The sequence below is a fragment of the Sus scrofa genome, chromosome 6 (assembly GCF_054392235.1).
Source record: "Sus scrofa isolate SSC_HxYL_T2T_F1_AM1 chromosome 6, Sscrofa_HxYL_maternal_Yorkshire_Landrace_v2.0, whole genome shotgun sequence".
Classification (NCBI taxonomy): domain Eukaryota; kingdom Metazoa; phylum Chordata; class Mammalia; order Artiodactyla; family Suidae; genus Sus; species Sus scrofa.
The window spans coordinates 13,938,524-13,963,077 of record NC_139388.1 but is presented as its reverse complement, the minus strand read 5'-3'; the positions used below and the strand labels follow the sequence as shown (position 1 = coordinate 13,963,077).

Below are 24,554 nucleotides of genomic sequence, written 5' to 3'. Positions count from 1 at the left end.
TTTTTCTCTCTCTACTGCTGTGAGGAAAGGCACGCACAGCTCGTTTTTCCTACAGGCGTGGGCTCACTGGTACAGGAGTCACACGTCAAGCGCCAGGTTCCTGTGATGAAGTCTGTTGTAAGGAAGGATGTCCAGCCCAGTGACAGGAACCTGAGGACGAGCAACAGGAGGGCAGGGATCTGCTTTACTCTGGCCTCACAGTCCCCTTTATGCTTTGGTAGCTGGTACAAATGGTTTCACGCAGTTTTTGTCCTTAGCGATGGCAAATACGTACACCTGCTTACTAAGGATGCACAACAGTTCACAAGTGGACACGGCCAGTGTAGTTCAAATGTCTGTTTATTCATTTATAAACTTAGTAACATGAAATCATAATTGAAGTCTGGCTTGATAGAAATACAGTGCGCACTGTTAATCCGGCATTCTCACAGGGCAGAAACGCTCGGTCCCCGTGTGTGCCCTTCTCACCAGGGCTCAGGGGACGAGCCCAGTTACTAAAGTGCCTTGAACATCTTCAGGACCACATGCTGACGCTACACTGAGACTGAAGAGGCTGGGCTGAGCTGCACACTGACAAATGCAAATGAGTTCCAGCACTTGACAGTACTTGCAGAGGTGTTTTCATACCTCCCAGGAGTTGACCAAAGAGGAGGGGATTGGCTGTGCTGCTTGGAGACCTCTCGCTGAAACGAGCTGCAGCAGCTTTCAACTCCCAGTCATCTGCCGAAGGTACTTTTTCTCCGTCCTTCCTGTCCTCACCCACCATGTGACACTCTGGAGTGTAAGGCACTAGAACCTGACTCGGAGGAAAGCGGTGTTCCCGGATCTGGTTCTCGGTGTGCATGGAAAACCTGGCATGGATCCACTGAAACAGATGCTAAAATTATCCTCTCCGCTTCTTAGAGTTTCTGTCCTTAAGAGACAGAAAAACGAGAAGGCAGAAGGCTTGCCAAGGATAAAAATAGGTGTATCTAAATATGAGAAAAATGGCCCATGAAGAAATGTGTAATTCTCCAAGAGCTCTACTCAGAGAAGTCCAGACTCATATTATACAAGGACCAGCTCTGGAGTTTCATGGGCAAGGAGAACACAACGAGATACAAAAAATACTCAGTCCTCTTGAAAAATAGTGTATTTGCAGAGACTGCAGATGCCAGCCCCGTAGTGACAATGAAGGAGCCTTACAACTCAGCACCTTAAAGTGGAGGGCAGAGAGGCGGGGCGGGGCGCCGACAGACAGCCCCCCAGCTCTTGCAGGGCCTGGTTAATGCCCGCGACATCAGCCGCCGTCTCTTCCACCAGCTGTGCTTCTACTGCGTCCATGTGCCTGCACGGGACGTGCCAGACGAGAATTCCTTACTCATGAGAAACTTTTCTCTACATCATATTGATAAAACGCTGTTTCTATCAAAATTTGTGAGAGATGGGGTGGGAGGGTGTTCAGACAGAATGAAAACAGTAGGTTATATGCTTCAGCATTAAGCACTGTTGACTTCTCTTTTCTTAGATACTAAAGATGAACCCTGCTGATGACACTGGCCCAGAGACAACAAAGAGATAGAAAAAGGAACCTCACAGTTAATGCCTAGAAGCCAGTCCGCACAACACTTCTCCCAGGACAGAGTCTGGGGTCAGAACCAAGACCTAGTTCATGGACGATCCCCTTCTATCTGACCCAGGTTCTCAAGGGACGGTGACGACTCAAATGCCAGCAAACGCGTCCGAAGGCCAGAGGAGAAAAGAGCTGGAAATCACAGCAAGGAGGACACCTTTTAGTGAAGCAAAATCGCTTTAGGAAGCTCCTATCATTCCTGCCACACACGTGCTGGCAGTGGGGGGGCTTCACATCTCAAATGCATGCAAAGGCAGGTAAAGGAGAAAGCTCATTTTTCATGTTTAGCTACGTTTTTGGAAACAACAGCCCAGGAAAGAAGCGATACAGCTGAAACTCTTGGTCTGTACAAGAAGGTGGATCTGGGGACAGCACACCTCCTGCTGAGACTCAAACGCAGAAGCGACAGGCTCTGCTCCTGCCGAAATGGGAATTGTGGGGCCAAAGTAAGCCTAGGGTTCATTACCGGGCTAAAGGGCACCTCTGCATTTGGGGGTACAGGGACTCCCCAGAAGAGCACTAGAGATGTAGCGGCAACTGCTGAGTTCTCTCGCCTGGAGCACATCCTGCTGGTGCAGTGCTACGTGACCGAAACACAAGTTAAGGGACATTGAATGGGCTGTCCGAGCAAGTAGGTCTTGTCCCTTTTCGCTCTACTTTCTGAATTAGAGCTTTCGTCACAAGGAACTCGTCACTGTCAGTCACATGACTGTGGGGTTTACACGTGGCTTAAAGACCTAGGGGCTCACCTCAAAGCAGGAGACGGCCGTGGGAGACATGCCACCTGGGTTCTTCATCTGTTTGAGGCCAGCACACTTTGTGTTTCTAGGTTCAAAATGATTCTCCAGTTGAATATGCTAAGAAGATTTTGGCGCCCCTCTCCCAAGAGAGCACATGCGGTGATGACATCACTTCAGAGAGAAGAAAGTACCAACCACCTGAAACAAAGCTCTAGGCACCCCTTCGACAATCCTTCCCGTCTCTAGGGTGTGGTGAGTCATCACAGAAGGCAAACCCATGCGGTCCCCCTGCTCAAGACTGGCAGTGACCTAGGAAGGAGGACGTTCTGATTGTCAGTGATGCCTGAGGCAAGAAAGGGTCACCCCTTCAGTTTCGGACCAAATAGACCAGATTGATAGATACTGCCCAGAGCTGACTGAGCCAAAGGTGACTTCGAGGATGGATTGTAAAGTGCAGAAGATAAATATGTTCCAGTGAACAAGTGATGCCCCCAGAATCTTAACATCTTGCCAGAGTCTTAGGAGTGTGACCCGTATTTATGGACAAGATGTAACTTATATACAAATCTGGAATTTCTTTTGGATTCAGTCCCAAATAATTTTTCATCTGTAAAGAGGACTCTGCAGTGGCAGAGAGCATCAGATACCTTTAGTTCTACATCTCTTTCCATCTTTTTGGGTCAGATGCTGCAGGACACCTGTACTGGCCAGGGCCCCATGTGCTGCTCCCCCACGTTTCCCAGCCGCTGTTCACTGCTCTGCTCTGCTCTCTAGCTGGACAGAGCTCTTCTTTGCCTAGAAGCAGTATCTGGTGTCCCCGCCCAAGAGAATTCTAACTACACACTCCCTCATTAAATTAATGAAGCCCTTGTAAGAAAGCAGACACTTAAGTCAGTGATCAAGTGACTGAACAGAAATCCGGAGAAATGCCAAAGCTGGCAGACACCTGAGAATTTTAAACTCCTCTAACACAAATGGATTTTCTTCCTTTTTTTTTTTTTTTTAGGGCTGCAGCTGCAACATACAGAGGTTCCCAGGCTAGGGGTCTAATCGGAGCTACGGCTGCCAGCCTACACCACAGCCATAGCCACACCAGATCCAAGCCTCATCTGCGACCTACACCACAGCTCATGGCAATGCCGGATCCTTAACCCACTGAGCGAGGCCAGGGATCGAACCCGCAACCTCATGGTTACCAGTTGGGTTCGTTAACCACTGAGCCATGACGGGAACTCCAAAAACAATTTTCTGTAATATACTTATGGACCGATCAGAGCTAATGCACCCAAGACAACAAAGGCTATGGTTAATTAAAATCTCTAGCAGCAGTTTGTTAGCAAATTCATTGTGGACATTCAGGGGGAGGTCAGTGGGGGGATGGATCCCACAGTCTGTGGGATCCAAGTTTCACCCTCAGAAAACAGGGACAGTGCTTACAAGCGTGCAGGGCCCTTGTGCTACCTCAGGTCCCTTGCTGTTCCAGAAGATTCGGAGAGGCGGCTGGAATGAGAAGATGGAGAGCAGACCGTGGGTTCAGGTTAACCTCACTCACCCTCCACGCTCGGAATCCTCAGTGCACCCGCGTGCATCATCTCTGTGTGACCTGCCTGGTCTCTGCAGGGAAGCAAAACCTGGGGTCCTAGTAGCTCTCTTCAACGCAGCATGGCCCCAAGGACGCTTGTCCTGCCTCCCCAACCTCGTTCGAAAGGGAGGGAAAGTGGGGAGACAGTGGGCTGAACCGAGCGTCCCATGCACTTAGAGAAGAGGCGCGCCAAGGTCGGAGGGCTCGACTCGGGGAGCCAGAGGAAGAGCAGTCGTGTTTGCACTGAAAACTCAGCGCTGTTTGCGGGCAGTAGCAACACAGACGGCAACATGGTCTTTCCCTTGCAAACTCAGGCTGCCTTGTTAACCTAGATCAACAGACCCACCAAACCCTTCTACTTACAGAGATTCACAAGAGATGAAGAAAGTGATAGGCAGATGGCTCTGGCCCAACAATCTTGATAAGCGGCTCGTTACGGAGCCCAGGACAGGTAACTATATCTGCAAACCCACAGGCAACGCCCACCCCATACCACCGAGGTAGATGGTCATCCTCTTGCTAGAGGTGTCGGGGTGCCAACCCCCAGCACGACAGCGTGGGAGAAGGGGCTGCCAGGCTCAAAGGGGGCTAGTCCCCAGGGCTGTCCCAAACTGGCACCGACCCACCAGCACTGACAGGTTCCTCGGAGAAAAGTGAGCCCCACAGAGATGGACTCTTACCCAGAGGCCTGCAGGCCACCAGCCCCCCCCTCCCCCCCGCTTCAAGAACACAGCATCTGACGTTAGGCTGCCACCGTAACCCGTGTCCGCAAGTAGAGGCTTCGCCCACCCTGCCTTCCTGTCACTAAGGGAGCGCACGACCAGCCCAGAGTGAGTATCGGGAGATGGGCAAACTCCAGCAGGGAAGCGAGAGGGTGCAAAGGACACGCTTAAACGCTTAAAATGCTATCAAGGAGCTAAGAGGTGGGAGGCCAAGGTTAAATCCAGAAGAGGGATGGGACCAGGAGGAGGAGAAAAGCTCCTGAGATGATGAGAAGGTGAGGAGGTGGGAGACTGGCCTGGCATTACTTTCCATGCAAGTCACTTAGCTCCATGTCATCCTTTCGGCGTTTATGGGTGAAGAGGGAGGGGACGGGGTAGAGCTTGGCCTTGGCCTGGAACCGGTGTCCCGCGATGTCAATCTCATATTCTCCCCGGTTGATGAAATCCGCTGTCACCACCTGTGCTTCCCCCGTGTCCTCGGAAAAATTGTGCACGAAGCCCAGGCACACGTGGCGCTCCAGGGTGTAGCCGTAGGCACTGCTGGTAGTCTTGCCCACGTACTGCCCATTTCGGTAAATGGGCTCCCCCCACCAAGGCCAGAGGTCCAGGTCTGTGTCATGGTCATCCAGGATGAACATGGTGAGGCGTTTGTACACCCCGTTCTGCTTCTGCTCCAGGAGGGCAGCTCGCCCAATGAAGTCCACCCCCTAGGAAAGAGAGGCAGCACTGAGACGAGGTCTGCCCGCAGGCCTAGTGCTGCTGCCGTGGACCACACCCCCAACACACACCCCCCGGCAAGCTCCAGGCCAAGGCTGTGTTTCCCAGGCTGTGGAAAATGGCAGGCACGAGATGAAAGATGCCTTCAGAGAATTTTTTTTTTTTTTGGTCTTTTTTTGCTATTTCTTGGGCCGCTCCCGCAGCATATGGAGGTTCCCAGGCTAGGGGTCCAATCGGTGCTGTAGCCACCAGCCTACGCCAGAGCCACAGCAACGCAGGATCTGAGCCGTGTCTGCAACCTACACCACAGCTCACAGCAACGCCAGATCGTTAACCCACTGAGCAAGGGCAGGGACCGAACCCGCAACCTCATGGTTCCTAGTCGGAGTCGTTAACCACTGTGCCGCAACGGGAACTCCAGAGAATGTTTTTGGTAACAGGCACACATCGCTCTTTTTTCTGTTCTATAAACACATTTCAATAACAAGGCCACAGAGAGCAAAAATACTTAGGAAGAAAAATCACTCGAAAATGTTTGCTAGAATTGCTTGAGAAAAGCAATGTTTTTATATAATCTCAACAAAAACTTCATGCATACATATCTGTATTCGATGCATAAATATTTACATATGCATATGTACAAAAAGAAGGGGAGGATAAAATAAACTCTTAACAGTGACTCTCTGAAAAGATAAAATGAGTGATTTTAATTTTCTTCTTTATGTTTTCCCCATTTTTGCTCACAAAGAACACCAAAAATCTACTGTGTAGACAGGGAATTACTGCTGAGGTATTCTGTTAAGTGAAAAAAGCCAGGTGCAATATAGCCAGTATGTGGCATCCAACCATCTAAGTTAAGAAAGTGGTGAGGGGAGGGAGTTCCCGGTGCGGCTCAGCAGTTAACGAACCTGACCAGCATCCATGAGGACTCAGGTTCGATCCCTGGCCTCGCTCAGCATGGCCGTGAACCGCAGTGTAGGTCGCAGACACGACTCGGATCCCATGTGGCTGTGGCTGTGACATACGCTGGCAACCGTAGCTCTGATTTGACCCCTAGCCTGGAAACTTAGACATGCCTCACAGGTGGGCAGAAAATGCAAAAAAAAAAAAAAAAAAAAATTCCCCAAGATAAAAAGTGGTGAGAGGGACATGACACAATCCTCTGTTCACACTGCAGGGAGCTCCCCAGGAGGAGACACAGGAAACTGCAGCCCTGGTCAAGTGGGCAGTGGGACTGGGTGGGCTCAGAGGTGGGAAAGAGACTTTTCACTCAACAGACTCTTGAACTGTAATTTTTAAAATCATTTTCATATATTAACTTTGGAAAAAAAATAGGCAACTGAATGTAAAGTGACTCATTTGCACACATATTCATGGCATGTTAATGAATCACCAGTCAACTCAGAAAAACGGCCCAGAAAGCCCTCAGTCTCGGTGCCCCAAACAAGTGTTGTCTATGTATTGTTTCCAGAACGAGTGTTTTATGCCGTAGGTGCATGTTCTGTGCTGAGGGCACCCGGATCGTCACCACTGAGGCCCTGACACCTGCACCCTTTCCTCCCACAGCGGCTCCTTCTGTGCCCACGCAGGCTCCCTGCCCAGGAAGCAGAGGACAGAGGAAATACACGCAGATACAGTACCTTGTCTAACTTCACCCGAGACTCTCGTCCACATTCCAGGGGTGTGGTGAGTGTGTTTAAATCTTGACCCCAGAAGGCAAAAAACTTCTCAATTCGGAGACTACGGAGAGCATAATACCCAGCATTCCGGATTCCGTATTTCTGCCCGACACTCATCACCTCGTTGTACACGTGCAGGGCGTACTAGAGGGAGAGAGGAAAGGTGCGTAACCAGCAGAGCTTCGGCGTCAACCGTGGGATGCGACCGGCAGTGCCTGACGGCTGACACTGCTACTCGACGAGGGGGAAAGCTGTCCACCCGCCTGAGGAACCAAAGTGCTACAGCCTAGACTTAAGCTCCACAAAAGCAGAAGCAGCCTCATCTGTTCACTTCTCTAAAATGCCTAAGATCTAAGCAGTACCATTTATTCCCTAGTAACTCACAGAAGCTCTCACACTCAGTACAAGACCAGCCCCGTAACTGCCTCTCCATCAGCCACACGTCCTCCGCTGGCTTTATTCTCCTGTTCCAGATCCCCAGTCGTGGTCCTCCCCTTGGGCCCTGGCCTGAGCTGTGAGTCCGCTGGTGCACGTCACTCTAGATGTCACGTGCGACTCTGCTCTCAGAGACCCAGAGCGAGTCACAGGGACCCCGGCCTGAGCTGTGAGTCCGCTGGTGCACGTCACTCTAGATGTCACGTGCGACTCTGCTCTCAGAGACCCAGAGCGAGTCACAGGGACCCCGGCCTGAACTGTGAGTCCGCTGGTGCACGTCACTCTAGATGTCACGTGCGACTCTGCTCTCAGAGACCCAGAGCGAGTCACAGGGACCCCGGCCTGAGCTGTGAGTCTGCTGGTGCACGTCACTCTAGATGTCACGTGCGACTCTGCTCTCAGAGACCCAGAGCGAGTCACAGGGACCCCGGAATGCAGAGCTTGCCTACCCGTGTCCCACCACTTGCGGCCTCTCACGTTTTGTTCTTGGCTCCGTACACATGTCAGTATCAGGCAACTTCAATGAACACAAGTCTTCCAAAAGGAAAGCAAATAATCTAAACACACTAGCCCAACATCAATACACTGTAACTTTAAAAAACTGTAAAACAGAGAGAAAATAAGACACAAAGGAATAAACAAAACAGATACTGTGTGATCTCACATACAGAACCTCCACCCCACCCCATCCCCAAAGAGCAAACAAGTTTTGTCATCACCGGGGGGTAGGGGGGGACTGGAGGAAAGTGGTCAGAAGGTCCAAACCTTCAGTTACCAGGTCAGACCAGGGCTGTGATGGACGACGTGATGACAAGTGGACACTGCAGTACGATACAGGTCCAAGTTGGCAGTACCTCCTGAGAGGTCTCAGCACCAGGAAAACATTTTTTTACTGTATCTATGTGAGGTGATGAATGGTAACTTACTGCGGCGATCGTTTTATAGGCTATGTAAGTCTATATACTGTACACTTTCATCTTATACAATGATGCATACAGATTAAACCTCAATAAAACTGGAGAGGGGGTGCAGGGGACAAAACCTCGGCTTGATTGGTATTGCAGTTCCTTATCCTGGCCGTGTATGCTGCTCTATAAATGGCACTACTGAGCTCAACGGCATCGACTAAACACACAGAGCACCAAGGTCAAGACAGCCTTAGATGTAGGAAAGCTTGTGGTAGGCGTGTAAGTGAAATACCGCCAATAGCCAAGGCAGGTGGAGGAGACCAGCGGAGCCTGGCGGGGAGGTGAGAGGACGAAGGAGCTGCATCTGGAGCGGGCTCAGTAGCAGCTCAGGTTGAGTGCTCTGTGCTTGAGGTAAAAGGAAGACAGAGGAGGCAAGAGCTCAAGCAGCTGAGGACAACTAGTCTGAGGCTAGAGGAGAAAGGCAAGGGGGACAGTGCTGACCCAGTGCTCACGGCTTACTCATGTGCCTACTAACTGCCAGGCATTCGGTGTGAACCAAACAACCTGTTGTCCACCACTGTGCTTTGAAAGGCATCTCCTCCAAGAGACAAGTGTAAGCCTGAGGACACAAGGCCAGCTTGAAAAGAACCTGGGCAGTACACAAATGACCTCTTGGACACAGGGAAAACCATAAAGTGGGACCAGCCCAGGAAGAGCAGGTAGCAGACAAGTCTTCCCCCTCCTGATGGGCTTGGCCAATTAACGACCTGGGAGTGGCGCTGACACCTCGATGACTCTCTGGCATTCACGGTCGCTCCCTGTCAGTATCCGCAAAACAGATCAGCGACGTGTGTCATCAACTAGTCGCAGTCATGAACAGCTCCTTCACTGTAATACTGTTACACTATTTCATCCACTTTTCTACACTCAGAAATTTCATGGGCCGATATGTGCTTCACGTAATAGAGCTTAACCATGAGTGATGTGACTAATAAACACGATGAGGACACCGGAGGTCAATGCTACTTGTGACAACTGGGCAAGGGAAAGAAATTGGTCAAAATTATTTAGAACCAAGAAAAACTATTACTATTTGTTTATGCTAGGCTTGAACCCTGGAAATTCCAGAGAATCAACTAAAAAGTATAAACTACAGAACAGTCTAGGAAGGAAACAGGTTAAAGCCTTATTACACAGGAAAAATAGCTTTCATAAATCATAATCACTTAAAAGATACTAAAGACACCCTTCCAGAGTTCCCATCATGGCTCAGTGGTAACGAATCCAACTGGTATCCTGAGGACACAGGTTCAATCCCTGGCCTCCAGGGATCCAGCAGGTTAAGGATCCAGTGTTGCCTGCCCTGAGTCGTGGTGCGGGTCACTGACTTGGATCCCACGTTGCTGTGGCTGTGGTGTAGACCTGCAGCTGCAGTTCCTACTCGACCCCTACCCTGGGAACTTCCATATGCCATAGGTGCAGAAAAGACTGATGAATTCACCTATCCAAAAAAATTTTTGCAACGTATGAAATACTTTCTGTAATAAAAACTAAAAACTAAAAATTTAAAAGCCCTTTTACATAGCAAAAAACCCAAGTCCAGACAAATGACAAACTGGGAAAAAAAATTTACAACTTAACAGAAAGAATGGTCTGATTCGGAGAAATTAAGAAATTAAGAAAAAGACCGGGAGTTCCTGTCATGGTGCAGTGGTTACCGAACCCAACTAGGAGCCATGTTGCTGTGGCTGTGGCGAAGGCCCGCGGCTACAGCTCTGATTCAACCCCTAGCCTGGGAACTTCCATATGCCGCAGGTTTGGCCCTAGAAAAGGCAAAAAGACAAAAAAAAAAAAAAAGAAAAGAAAAGAAAAAAAAAGAAAAAGACCAATAATTCAGTACAAAAATGGACAAAAGATGCGGCCAGAACATTTACTCTGTGCCAAGTACTTCTCTAAGTGCTAGGGATACAGAACTTAAGACAAATATCCCGGCCTTCAAGGAACCCATATTTAAACAGGGGTAAGCTGATGAAGAAAATAAAGAAAATATGTATTCTGAGACACTGCTAAGCACAACAGAAAATAGGGAAGGAGGCTACGCAGGAGGGGGGGCTGCAACCCACAGGTCTTGTCACCAAGGTGAAGAGTGAACAAGAGCCAAGCGGCAGGTGTGGCCTCGAGCTTGGGAGGCTCTGTGTGGGGGAAGGACACACCCAGGGAAGAGGAAGAGCCAGTGGAAAGGCCCTGAGGCCGGAGCATGGTCGGGGGAGGCAAGGGGACGGGGACACCAGGAACAGCAGTGTGGAGGAGGGGTGGGCAGAGCGGTGCACACCCTGCAGATGGGCTCTTATCTGCGGTAGACAGGTTCTGAAAAGTAGCTCAGAATATTACTCACCCATAAAAAAGAATGACATAATGCCATTTATAGCAACATGGATGGAACTAGAGACTCTCATACTGAGTGAAATAAGTCAGAAAGACAAAGACAAATACCATATGATATCACTTATAACTGGAATCTAATATACAGCACGAATGAACCTTTCCACAGAAAAGAAAATCATGGACTTGGAGAACAGACTTGTGGTTGCCAAGGGCGAGGGAGTGGGAGGGACTGGGAGTTTGGGGTTATCGGATACAACTTGGAATGGAGTAACAATGAGATCCTGCTGAGTAGCATTGAGAACTATGTCTAGATACTTATATTGCAACAGAACAAAGGGTGGAAAAAAAATGTATACATGTAAGTGTATCTTGGCCCCCATGCTGCACAGCAGAAAAATAAATAAATTAAAAAAAAAAAAAAAAAGTAGCTCAGTCTCTTGCTTAAGGGAAATTAAAACTGCACAGATAAACCGTTCTGCACCCATCAGCCCAAAATTTGAGAACACTCTGTGCTGGTGCACGCAATAAAGAAAAAGACTCTTGGGGAGTTCCCGTCGTGGATCAGTGTTTAACGAATCCGACTAGGAACGATGAAGTTGCCGCTTCAATCCCTGGCCTCACTCAGTGGGTTAAGGATCCCATGTTGCCGCAGCTGTGGCCTGGGTCACGACTGCAGCTCAGATCTGATCCCTGGCTCAGGAACTTCATATGCAATGGGGCGGCCAAAGAGGAAAGAAGAAAGTCTTGGATTTTGCTTCCATATGCACAAAAACCTCAGACAGGATATAAACTAGTAACTCTGTCACTAGTGGTGGTTGGTGGGAACCGGTTTGGTGGCACTGATTACTTTCATAGGTTTTTATTTTTAGACCATGTACATGGCTTACCTATTCAAAAAAAGCAAGGAACTTAGCTAGAGATGTTCAAAATTCCTTCCACACAGCCTACCTGAGTGAGCAAAGGCCCCAGCAGACATGGTGCTGGGACCCTGCCAGCACCCTCGTCCCGGTTCTCACCTCTATGGGGATGTACAGCATGAACCCCGGCTCGCCCGTGTGCGTCATGCTCATCACCCGGATGCCGTTGGCGTAGCCCACACTCATCTCCTGTGAAGCAAAGGGAGCAGGTCACCACGGAAACGCCTCAGGGAAGCGGCCCCTCCCCTCGTTGGAGGAATGAATGGCTGAGGAAACTCCTCTCCTTAGCTCTGCACCCATTTGTCTGACCCTAAAGGGGACACGTGTGAATGAAAGAATTTCTTGCTCAACCTGGTGTTTTCCAGGTGTCAGATGGGTCCTGCAGAGCAGAGCCCGGCCTTTCCAGCATCTCTTCTCATGAACAGCCCCAGGGCAGGCGTGCCAGCCAAGCTGCTGGAGCCAAGTGGAGGCCAAGTCTTTGACCAGCCTGCAATACTCCCTTCCCAACAGCCTGCTGAAGATGTGTTTAGTCAGGGGCATTGGGAGCAACGGAGCCCTGGCCCATGTCTCCTCTGACCGACCAAGCGCACCTGGCGGACAGGTCCTGAGCTCCTGCCCCACAGGATGGCCACTGAACACATTTCACTGCCACCCTGGGGGCAGAGACTGGGCTTCTAATTTTCTTTCTTTTTCTTTTTTTCGGTCACTCCCAGGGCATGTGAAAGTTCCTGGGCCAGGGACTGAACCCAAGCCACAGCAGCTACCCAAGCTGTTGCAATGACAATGCCAGATCCTTAACCTGTCACACCACAAGCGAGTGGTGCCCTGTTGTGCCACTGCTGCACTCTTTTTTTTTTTTTTTTTTGCTTTTTAGGGCTGCACCTGTGGCATATGAAGATCCCAGGCTAGGGGTCGAATTGGAGCTGCAGCTATTAGCCGATTCCACAGCCACAGCCACACCAGATTTGAGCCATATCTGCAACCTACACCACAGCTTATGGTAATGCCGGATCCTTAACCCACTGAATGAGGCCAGAGATAGAACCCGCATCCTCATGGATACTAGTTGGGCTCGGATCCCTCGTTGCTGTGGCTGTGGCATAGGCCAGCAGCTGTAGCTCTGATTCAACCCCTAGCCTGGGAACTTCCTTATGCTACAGGTGTGGCCCTAAAAAGACGACAGAAAGGAAGCTGAAGGAAGAGAGGGAGGGAGGGAGGAAGGGTGAAAGAAAATCAGGTGAGTTGTTTAGGGATTCACCTAAACCATTTCTTACCTGAAGATGCCACATACACAGAAGTTACTATGTGTACGGAAAAGAGGAAGCACTGCATGGAGAGAAGTGGACTGACCCTGACTGGCATTTTTTGACATCTGTGTCCTGATACTGTAACTTAAAAACTTAATCCACCGCAACGGACAGCAATTAGTATATAGAACTGACACTCAGCCAAGTTAGGTCCACTTCAAAGATATCAATGTTTATTAAATAAGGAGACCAGGAAGGTTGAAAAGTAAAGAAATGCATTAATTTTGTTTCCTTAATAAAAGTCACAACACACTTTATAGATGTTAACACCATGGTGAGAACATGCAATCGCCATCTCTATTAAAAAATACTCCCTACTCATTGAAAACTAGAACTTTACCAGGACCCACCTTGCAGAACAGACTTGGGAAGTGGTCTGGAGTCATCGGGGCGTAGGACAACTCGGACAGGACGTCCACAGCTCGAGGACCAATCAGATTGAGGGCTAAATGCAAAAGAACAAGAGACGTCAGGCCACTCCAGGTGAAGAGCTGAGCCACTGGGAAAGGTGTCTTCTGGCCTTGCTCACCCATGCCAGGGCTGGGTGGCAAGCCCGTGATAGCGTCTCTCTGCCCAGCCAACCCCAGAGTGGCCCCTGATTCTGGCAAATACACTTCCCTTGACAGGGCTGCTTAATGCAGCTGCTGACTCCTAGCACCTGAGAGCCTGGCCGCGTGTTTCCCCTTCCCAGGTACACGGAGGACAAACCTCCACAGCCTCCCTGCAGCTAGACCGGGATCATGAGGCCAGAGGTCAGGAGCCCACGCCTAGGGCTGGCCATAAATCCCCTGCACAATTCCTGTTCCCCTCTCCGCAGTGTGGCTACACGATGGAAAAAGCACCAAACCCAAATCAGTGCCAGGAGAGCCCTGAGGAGAGCTTCCCAGCCAGCCTGGATTCTGTCACATCCAAGCCAACTACACAGCAAATACCCTCAAGTGGACCAGAAAACAGCCTTGCTTCAATAAGCGTCTATAGTTTTCCAATCTGGTAGCAAGAAGGTAGTCATCTTTGCTCCCACAGTGAACTGGGGAGGAGGGCCTGGAGGAAGCTGGGGCAGGAGTCCACTGAGTGGGAGGTAGGGAAGGGGTTAAAGCTGGAATCGGGTGGCAGAAGAGGAGGTGCTGCTCCCTGAGAGGACTGCTGAGGAAGAGACAATCAGAAAATCACCCTGAAAAATTATTAACTCATTAAAAAAAGAAAAAAAAACCTAAGGGGAAATTTCGAAGAAAATTCTTAGGTAATAAAAATACTTTTTTCTTTTTTTAGGACCGCACCTGCAGCATGTGGAAGTTCCCAGGCTAGGGGTTGAATAGGAGCTATAGCTGCCAGCCTATGCCACAGCCACAGCACCTCGGGACTCTTAACCCACTGAGCAAGGCCAGGGATTGAACCTGGGCCCTCGTGGATACTAGTCGGGTCCTTTAGCGCTGAGCCACCACGGCAACTCAGTAAAATACTTCAAAAAAAGAGTTATTCAACAAATATTTGCATTCCTATATGCTGGCTGTAGGGGGATATAGCAGTGAATACAACACACAGAAACGAAAGCACTAACTCATTCCACACTTATAAAAATATGGGGAATAAACAATTAATAATGACAAAGGAATTTACCATTACTTAAAAACAAAAAAGACTTGGAATCAGATGCAGAAAGAGCTATTTAAAAACAACAACAACGGAGTTCCCAAGTGACTGAGCGGGTTCAATCCCTGGCCTGGGAACTTCCGCATGCCATAAGCGAGGCCAAAATAAAAACTAAATAAAAATATGGGGAAGCATTAGAGATCAATCTTCTATGACCAAGAGCCTCTTCTAAGCTTATTCTTTTAACTTCTTTTTAAGGCTGCAACTGCGGCCTTATCAAAGTTCCCAGGATAGGGACTGAATCAGAGCTGTAGCCACTGGCCTATGCCACAGCCACAGCAACACAGGATGGGAGCCAAGTCTGTGACCTACACCGCAGCTCAGGGCAATGCCGGATCCTTAACCCACTGAGTGAGACCAGGGATCAAACATACATTCTCGCAGACATTGTCAGGTTCAAATGGGAACTCCGCATTTTTCAAATATAGAGAAGGCAAATGGAGAAGACAGATCTGGATCAACGTGACTCATCTGGCCTTTTCTCACTCGGCTGGTCCCAGAGCGCCCCCTTACCAGTGTATTTCCAGGTGACGTCCTCTAGAATGAGGTTGCTGTCTTCTGGCATGTATTTCTTTAGCCAGGCCCAACAGTGGACCTGCTGGTCGGTTGGAGAAATCATGAAGAAACTGAAAGTGGGACCCAAAAATAATCAAAACCAGGCAGCAGGAGAGTGATCAGGAAGCACTCAATTCTCAGGTAGTTTCAAAGCAACGAGTGGGGCAAACGATCCCTTAGCTTCCGGGGAAGCCCAAGAGCATGTACTTCTAGGAGACAACGTCAGAGCGAAACAGAAGATTCCGGCTTCCTGCCAGTGCCAAGGTATCACACAGACCCGCTCGCCTGAGATGCGGCATCTTCTCCCAGGGGAGGAACTCATTTTTCCACGGGGAGTTTTAATGAATCTGGTGGGGTTTTTTTCCTGGTGATTTTTTGGGGGTTGGGCTGCTAACAAACTGGCCTTGAGTCAATACAATGGCTTTCTGTGCTCGGGATAATTACGGTTTCCTGGAGAAGTGAGCTGATGCTCTGCCACAGCCAAGAGGGGCCGGGGGCGGCGCGGGGTCTGCAGAGCGGCGGCGACAGCCGGCTCACCTGTGCTTGCTCAGCCGGGCTATGCTGCAGTCATTTTCGTATCCTCCACTCTCGTTGAGCATGCCGGTATGCACGATGTGGCCCACGGGCACGTCAAGGTCGTTGGAGAACAGGTACTGGAGAATTTCTAACGCCTGATCCCCAGTGGACTGGAGGGTTAGGGAAGCAAGCAGAGAGAACGAACGTAAGACTCTCTGGCTGGGTCATGCAACCTGACAAGCAGGGCCGCTTGCTGAGAAGAATCGATTAACTGATTAACCGGGGCTTGTGCGACATCATGTGTAGGTTTAGTCCACTGCAAGGAGCTGCAGGCAAAGTGAGCTATTGATTCTAGTGATAAGTGGGCCTCTGCACGCAGATAAAGCAATAGAAACAAAGAGCTAAACATTCCAGAAAAATGTTCTAATACAGGTGAAACACTAAAACATGCCAGAGTTGTTACAGAGTCACTTTTGAAGTGACAGATGAAAAACAGGAGGCATTCAATAAACACGCCAAATCTGTTCTTCTGGTTCCCAAATACCTACTGTTATTTCAAACTTTGTGAAGGAGGACATGTCGATGACACACACGGCCTCCTTACAGCACTTGACTTCAGACTCCACAATCTCAAACCAGTCTGGCTTGTAGAAAGTCTTGCTCTGCTCCAAGGCCAGGAGGTCTGCAGGACAGAGAGAAACCAAAGGAAGACAGAAAAGGAGTGGATTTGTATTGGGGCGTCTCCTTGGTAGCTTAGTAGAGTGTAGTAGATTTTTATTATTTATTCTCCCAGAAACACAGTCTAGCTATATACATTTAAAAACAAGGTTTGGAGTTCCCGTTGCGGCTCAGCAGAAACGAATCTGACTGGTATCCAGGAGGACGTAGGTTCGATCCCTGGCCTCATGCAATGGGTTAAGGATCCGGTGCTGCCGTGAACTGTGGTGTAGGTCGAAGATGCGGCTCAGAGCCCGTGTTGCTGTGGCCTAGGCCAGCAGCGGTAGCTCTGATTCAACCCCTAGCCCTGACTTCCATATGCTGCAGGTGTGGCCCTAAAAAGACACACAACACATAAATAAATGAAAACAAGGTTTATCATCATCAGGACCAAAAAAAGAACAAAAATGAGCATGTGCCTTCTTACCCTTGTCTGGCGGCACAAAGTACTTGGGCCTCTCAAATCCATGTTTCTCCATCCACCTGGCTCCTTGCGCATCCAGCCGGTCATAGAGAGGAGAGGTCCGTAACTGCCTCCCGGTCTGGAAGTCCCAACGGGGAACCTTCAGATCATACAACAGAGCTGGGAAAGATAACAACAGTCTCTGAAAGCCCAGGCCACGGAGCTGAGCACCCGCTATTCTTGAGACTGGGTTGCTCCTATTCCCAAGAGCATGCTTTCCAAGCTGCTGTAGTCTCATTTGCCAAACAGTACCCAGTATAACAGGCAAGTTCCAGAAGAAAGGATCCCATTCAAAGAGCTGGCACCGCCCCCCCATGGAGTTACGCAGCTCTGAGTCATATATTGACCCTGGGTCTTTGTTCATAATCACTGCTCCAAATATGTAGGTAGAAACAATGGGAGAAAGGTCATAGTTCTGAACCTTGCTGAAGCCCCATAAGGGACATAGGTGGCTACAAAGTATGAAAAAATGGCACCTGATTCTTGCCAGTGCCTGTGCTGTTGGAGCCTCAGACCTGTCACACACGCTTCCTAATATGTAACCATTCCTCAAGTGAAAGGACACACAGCATACCTTGATTTGGTGGCTCTGAAATCTGACAGGTTGCACGGTATTGTCCCAGTGACATTATTCACATAACAAAGCTAGGGTCAGAATTCAGTTCTCCTAATGTCCAATCTGCAATGGCAACAAGTAAAAATATCCAGAGAGAATACGCTCTCTAGTCCCTTCCAGAGAGAAAACATCACACGAGGCCAGACGAGAGGTACGTCAGCGTGGAGGGAGGCCAGGAGATGAAGGCGGCCACGCACGCTGGGGTCCTTCCCTGGGGCTTTAGGCTCTCCTTTCCCCTCCCCATTTGCTATTACGCCTCCGACTTCCATCTTAGGAGAACCAGACACAGCCACCGAAAGTGCTGTATCATCAAGAAGCAGCTCTGGCCCGGTTATGATTTGCACAGGTTCCAAAGTAACTATGGCCGTGCAAACCTAGACTTATAACAGTTCGCACTGTAACCAAGACAGCTGCTAAAAATAAAGACCCTTAGCAGTCACACATACTGCTTACCAAGCCCTTGAACTGCCTCAAGCCAAAAGTGAGCACACAGGGGTCAAAGGCCTCACCGTGCGCGGAAGCTCCAGGTAACTGAGGTAACTAACAGTCTATCCTTAACCAAGAATGGTGGCCACAGGCAACGTAGAAACTTAGCCCTGACCATAAACATGTTCAAGATCTTTATCCATATGTTGGCAATCTGAGAATAGCTCCTCAGCACGGAAAAATGAAATTACCATCTGTTTTGGTTCAATTCGTGAAAGAAAAGTTGTCTCTAGAGGGCTCACTGGAAAATAAAACCAAAACGAGGTAGAGTAACAAGTTAAAAAGAGGTCAATTCTTCAAAATCAGAGGAAAACAGAAACAAAGAGAAAGAGCAAGAATGTATGCTCTCTTTTTACGTAAAAAGTGGTTTCCTATCTTGCCAGCACATGATGGGTAAATGAGAGAGTCACTCAGAGGCCTGAAGCTTTGAGACGAACGTGGCCAAGCCTCAGCTTTGGGAAGCACACCATCTTCGCAAAGACCAAGCAGGGAGTGAAGGCATTCGCTCTGACAGAGCCAAGTGCAAGGAGGCGGGGAAAGTGCAAGAAGATGCTGCCAGGAGTCTGACAGGAATTACCACCTGTGCATCTCAGTCCACCTTCCTGGTCCCAGAGGTAAACAAGGTACAATCACTAAGGAAAATGCTCCATAAACGTCCCATGGACATAAGACCTTCAACACAGGCCTCAAACAGCCAAACACCAGGAGTTCCTGTCGTGGCACAGTGGTTAATGAATCCGACGAGGAACCATGAAGTTGCGGGTTCGATCCCTGGCCTTGCTCAGTGGGTTAAGGATCTGGCGTTGCTGTGAGCTGTGGTGTAGGTCGCAGACCTGGCTCGGATCCCGCATTGCTGCGCCTCTGGCATAGGCTGGCGGCTACAGTTCCAATTCAACCCCTAGCCTGAGAACCTCCATATGCCGCGGGAGCGGCCCAAGAAATGGCAAAAAGACAAAAAAAAAAAAAAAAAAAAAAACCAGCCAAACACCAGAAGCCCAACTTGAAGCAATTACTAAAGAACCGCGGAAGCACCTGCTCCTCTGGATGCGCGCACAGGCCGCTGGGCAGATGCCGACAACCAGGGGCAGGAGGGATAAAGCTTCACTTACGCATGACTTCCATGACCCGGTGTCGAAGAAAAGTGCGGCTGCTCTGGAGGGCTCCAAAACGCTTCAGGTCCAGTTCCCAGACGCTTTCTGAGGGATAGCCATGCACCATCCACTCAGCGAGGTACCTGTGTAGACAGATGGGCAACACTCCCAGCACTGGACCAGGAATCAAGCAGCAACTGAATCGAGAGACCCTATCCTGTGGTAGATGCGCTGAGCAATTATGGGCAATTTCCTTAACTTCTGGAAGAAACAAACTGGATCCATCTACCGCTCTAACAAGAACACTATGAGGGTATCCGCTCTAATGATACCCTAAAAAGTATCTGAGATAAGCCACAACTATCAAGAAGTAAGAGGAAAATATACGTACAAGTGTACTCCATATTTATACATCCAGGGGCTTTTGCTCTGTAAAACAGTCGCCTCAGGAGAAGACAGTCATCTGGCTGTATCTCCTTTGCTCCAAACGTTTCGTTGGTAACTTCTATTCCCTAACTCTTTTCAAAGCCACTCCACAACTCACATAACAATATTGACCCAGAGGTTCCCACTGTGGTGCAGGGGGCTAAGAATCAGACTGCAGCAGATCAGGTAGCTGCAGAGGTGCAGGTCTGATCCCCAGCCTCAAGCAGTGGGTGAAAGGACCCCATGTGGCCGCAGCTGCGGCTTAGGTCATGGCTGAGGCCTGATTCAATCTCTGGCCTGGGAATTTCCATGTGGCATAGATGCAATCATCAGTTAAAAAAAAAAAGTCAGGGTCTTCCCACCACGGCGCTACGGAATCAGTGGCATCTGGGGAATGCTGGGAAGCAGGTTCAATCCCCAGCCCAGCGGGGTGGGTTTGAGATACAGCATTGGTGCACTAGGTCAAAGCTGTGGCTCGAATATGATCCCTGGCCTGGGAACTCCATATGCCGTGGGGTGGCCAAAAAAAGGAAAGAAAAAAGTCATAAAACAAAGCAAGTAAATAAAAATTCACAGATAAAATCTAGTTTTAGGAGTTCCTGTTGTGGCTCAGCAGGTTAAGAACATGACTAGAAAACATGAGGATATGGGTTTGATCCCTGGCCTTGCTCAGTGGGTTAAGGATCCAGCGTTGTCGCAAGCTGTGGTGTAGGTCCCAGATGTGGCTTGGTTCCCATGTGGCTGTGGCACAGGCCGTCTGCTACAGCTCCAATTTGGCTCCTAGCCTGGGAACTTTCATATGCTGCAGGCATGACTCAAAAAAAAAAAAAAAAAAAAAAATTAGTTAAAAAAAAAGTACTAGTCCAGAGAGTTCCCTGGTAGTGGTTAGGACTCAGTGCTTTCACCAGTGTGGCCCGGGTTTGATCCCTAGTCTGGGAACTCAATAACCCATGTTACGGCACAGCCAAAAAAAAAAGAGATAAAAAAGAAAGGGGAGCTCAGCAGAAACAAATCTCATTAGGATCCATGAGGACACAGGCTCTATCCCTGGCTTCGCTCGGGGGGTTAAGAATCTGTCATTCCCATGAGCTGTGGTGTAGGTTGAAGACGTGGCTCAGATCTGGCATTGCAGTGGCTGTGGCGCAGGCCTGCGGCTACAGCTCCAATTCGACCCCTAGCCTGGAAACCTCTATATGCCACCAGTATGGCCCTAAAAAGACAAAAAAAAAAAAAAAAAAAAAAAAAGAAGAAGTAAAGAAAGAAAAGGAAAATAAAGGAAAGGAATACTGGTCCATTAATCAAAAAAAAAATTTTTTTTTGTCTTTTCTAGGGCTGCACTCGCGGCATATGGAGGTTCTAGGCTAGGGGTCGAATCGGAGCTGTAGCCGCCAGCCTACACCAGAGCCACAGCAACAGGGGATGTGAGCTGCATCTGCAAGCTACACCATAGCTCACGGCAATGCTGGATCCTTAACCCACTGAGCAAGGCCAAGGATTGAACTTGCAACCTCATGGTTCCCAGTCAGATTTGTTAACCACTGAGCCACGATGGGATCTCCTAAATTTTTTTTTTAATTGTGGTAAAATACACACAACATAAAATTTCCCATCTCAACCATTTTCAAATATATACGTCAATGATGTTAAGTATTTTCATATCGCCTACATCACCACCATCCATCTCCAGAACTCTTTCCATCTTTCCAAAATCAAAGTCTCTATCCACCAAGTAGACGCTCCCCAGTCCTCTTCGCCCCAGTCCCTGGCAACCACCATTCCAGTTCTAGGAACTGGACTACTCTAAGTATTCAAGGTGGAATTATATAGTATTTGTCCTTTCAACACTAGCTTAATTTTTATTAGTACAAATTTAAAAATAAGAACTTGTGTAATCAGCATGATCTTCCACCTCCCTGACACGTGGCTGTTTCCAAACTCAATTACGCACTTAAAGGACCAACATTTGTTATGACCCTAAGTAGTTCAAAAGAACATCCCCCAGGCTCCGGGCTGACTCCGAAAGAGGAATCCCACAAACGCTCGGCACAGTGACATTTCCGGAAGCCGGGGAGAGCCTCCCCCGGTGAGTACCTTGAAGGGGACAGCTCTGTCACTACCGGGTCTTCCTCTTCCTCCGAACACCCTGGACTGAGTATGTCCCAGACCATGTGAACAAGAAGCACCTCCAGAAAGGAGGAGCCCAGCAAGCCGGGCTGGAGCGCTTACCTCCCCGCTCCTCCGCCAAACGAAAGGCCGGCAGAGTTCATTCCCGCCAGGACGAAGTAGCCCCGCACGGAAGGAGACTCGCCCAGGATGCACCTCATGTCTGGGGTGAAGGTCTCGGGGCAGTTGACCAGCTTCAGGATCTCCAGACGCTCCAGCTCCGGCATCCTGCGCAGGAGGGAGCTCAGCAGGGGCTCTACGGCGAAACCAGACCCAGAGTCCTCAGCTCTCTGCACCAAAGAGGCCTCCTCCCAGCCTCAGTGTCAGCGGTGACTCTAAGTGGCAAGCAAGAAGCCAGAGCTTCCTTTACATGGTTTTAGTTCCTCGAACCTGCTCGTCAGCAAACGCAACCTTACAACAGGCAAACTGGGTAACTGCCCTCAGGCTTGTTACAAAGACCAAGGAAGGAACTATTCCTTACAACGCTTAGGAAATTAAAGCATCGCAGACAAGTATCAGGCATTCCTGTCGTGAGCTCGTTCACACACCAAAGTGATCCCAGTCTTCCTGCAGATTCTGAATCTCCAGCTGGTTCTTGCCCTCGGTGAAAATCGGTTTCGGGTTCTTCTCGAAGCCCCCGGACAGGATGCCGCCCTGCCAGTTGCGGATGTAAATTCTGCCGTCAGCATCCACCACAGCTGAGGAAGAGAAACGACAAGGGAGCGGGGAGCAGAGGGGAGAGACGGGCTTCAGAGGCGAGCCGGCGGGCTCCTGGGCAGAGAGCGCCAAACAGCAACACCCGGGACTGGCCTTCTCAACCAGACAGCACCCCCCCGCGGACACAGGCATCCGTTCGCTTAAAACCCTCTCCGGGTCATGGGGGACCCCCCACACACACTCTCACAGTGCAGAACGTTCCTCAGGTGATCCCGAGCCTGATCGCTTCCCTAGAAGCTCTGACTAGTTCTCCGAGTCAAACTGCCCGACCGGCCCGGTGCCACGTGAAAGCCCGGTGGGAGTGGGGGCTGCAGAGCCTGCTCCAGGGCTGAGGGCCTCAAGGTGCCACCACACCTGGGCCGAGGCCCCAGGAGGGACTCGGTTAACAGCCCGAGTTTAGAGCTCACCCAGGACGCCTCCACAGCGTCCAGCACCCAGTCAAGACCTCGCTAACTTCGCAAACAGGCTCAGTGTAGACCTCCGTTTGGGTCGCCAGCTAGCTGGCAGAGAGCCAAGCCAACGGCTCCAGCAGAAGGCCCGTCCGGGCCACCCTTCCTCGAAGAGTCATTAAAGTCAGGCCAGAATGGGGTCCCCCTCCCTGTCCCATGCTCTGGAAGAGACGAGGCTCTCCCGGGCACGGCCTGTCCTCAGCGGGACGGCAGCCTTTGCAGAGGACAGACCGGGGCAAGGAAACGAGATGGAAGACAAAGCGCAGGTCCTCACTTGGTGTGTTGCTCTGCAGAGGGGTCTCCCAGGGGCGAGTCAGAAGGTAGAAGTGTTCGCAGGCATGGACCGGGATACTAACCGGCTCCTCGTTGGACAGACCCAGCTCGTATGCCCACTACAAACGGACAGGTTGATTTGTGGGTGGAAGAGGAACAGAAAGACAAATGAGCAAGTCCAGCCCCTGGAAAAGGGCTGAACTTCAAGTGGCTTCTGTGCGCTCTTGCCACCCTGTCGGCTGCAAGAAGCCAGGTCCCAGCCTGCTGTATACAACGATCAGACGGCGAGCCACACTCTGTACCCTTTAAACCGCAGCATCTGCTCTCGGATCACAGAAGGCAGGGCAACCAGCTGGTCAAAGGAGCTCGTGGGCAGCCGTGAGGCCCTTTAACAAAAACGCCTGGTCTCAACGACCAACCCCAAGTCCCAGCCATAAAGAACTTCGCATAGGAGTTTGCTTTCTCTTGTGGCGCAGCAGGTTAAGGATCTGGGGCTGTCAGTGCAGTGGCTTAAGTCACTGGGGTTTTTTTTTTTTAACTTTTTTTTTTCCTTTTTTTTCTTTTTTAGGGCTGCTCTGGCAGCATATGAAAGTTCCCAGGCTAGGGGTCAAACTGGAGCCACAGCTGCTGGCCTACGCCACAGCACCTCGGGATCCAGGCTGTGTCTGTGACCTACAACCACATCTCCCGGCAGTGCTGGATCCTTAACCCATTGATGGAGACCCAGGGATGAACCGGCATCCCAATGGATCCTAGTCGGATTCATTAACTGCTGAGCCAGAAAGGGGACTCCTTGTGTCAGTGCTGTAGCAAGGGTTTGAATCCTGGTCCAGGGAACTTCCACATGTACCAGGTGCAACAACAAAAAAACTGGAGTTCCCATTGTGGCTCACGGGTTAAGGACCTGACATGGTCTCCATGAGAATGTGAGTTCAATCCCTGGCCTTGCTCACTGGGTTAAGAATCCAGCGTTGCCCGTCGCAGATGCGGCTAGGATGCAGTGTTGCCATGGCTACAGCATAGGCCTGTAGCTGCAGCTCTGATTTGACCCCCAACCTGGGAATTTCCATATGCCAAGGTTGTGGCTGTAAAAGGGGAAAAAAATAAAATTTAAAAATCAAAGAAGGAGTTCCCATCGTGGCTCAGTGGTTAACCAATCAGACTAAGAACCATGAGGATGCAGCTTCGATCCCTGGCCTTGCTCACTGGGTTAAGGAGCCAGTGTTCCTGTGACCTGCGGTGTAGGTCACAGACGAGGCTTGGATCTGGCATTGCTGTGGCTCTGGTGTAGGCTGGTGGCTACAGCTCCAATTCGACCCCTAGCCTGGGAACCTCCATATGCCATGGGTGCGGCCCTAGAAAAAGATAAGAAATAAATAAAAATAAAAAATGAAAAGCAAAGAAATTCACGTGACAGAAATACTTCTG

General features: G+C 49.8%; 1 protein-coding gene and 1 long non-coding RNA gene across 32 annotated transcripts in view; one reads left to right on the top strand and one right to left on the bottom strand.

Annotated features, from left to right (window-relative positions):
• Positions 1-321: 321 nt before the first annotated feature.
• Positions 322-24,554, bottom strand: part of PDPR (pyruvate dehydrogenase phosphatase regulatory subunit) — a 43,428-nt gene continuing 19,195 nt past the window's right edge. Inside the window, exons 7-22 of one of the 31 annotated variants that reach the window (XR_014805483.1) lie at positions 23,128-23,245; positions 22,169-22,385; positions 21,751-22,022; positions 19,117-19,241; positions 16,870-17,025; positions 16,274-16,407; positions 15,747-15,895; positions 15,168-15,280; positions 13,355-13,449; positions 11,797-11,886; positions 7,014-7,196; positions 3,790-5,363; positions 2,551-2,661; positions 2,362-2,437; positions 2,079-2,192; positions 322-1,744 (exon numbers count right to left, since the gene is read on the bottom strand). Coding sequence is in view for 4 of the 31 variants with exons in the window: in XM_021093788.2 (XP_020949447.2) it covers positions 4,959-5,363; positions 7,014-7,196; positions 11,797-11,886; positions 13,355-13,449; positions 15,168-15,280; positions 15,747-15,895; positions 16,274-16,407; positions 16,870-17,025; positions 19,117-19,241; positions 21,751-21,943; positions 22,236-22,385; positions 23,128-23,245 (1,911 nt within the window). In the remaining 27 variants the exon portion in view is untranslated. Of the gene's footprint in view, positions 2,662-3,596; positions 5,364-7,013; positions 7,197-11,796; positions 11,887-13,354; positions 13,450-15,167; positions 15,281-15,746; positions 15,896-16,273; positions 16,408-16,869; positions 17,026-19,116; positions 20,018-20,309; positions 20,365-21,750; positions 22,023-22,168; positions 22,386-23,127; positions 23,246-24,554 lie in introns of those variants that run through there. The other 30 variants (XR_014805482.1, XR_014805467.1, XR_014805475.1 and 27 more) reach the window with 30 other exon arrangements.
• On the top strand, positions 1,508-6,070 carry LOC146402212 (uncharacterized). Its single transcript, XR_014805520.1, has 2 exons — positions 1,508-5,484; positions 5,594-6,070. It is a non-coding gene; the product is annotated as an uncharacterized LOC146402212 (long non-coding RNA).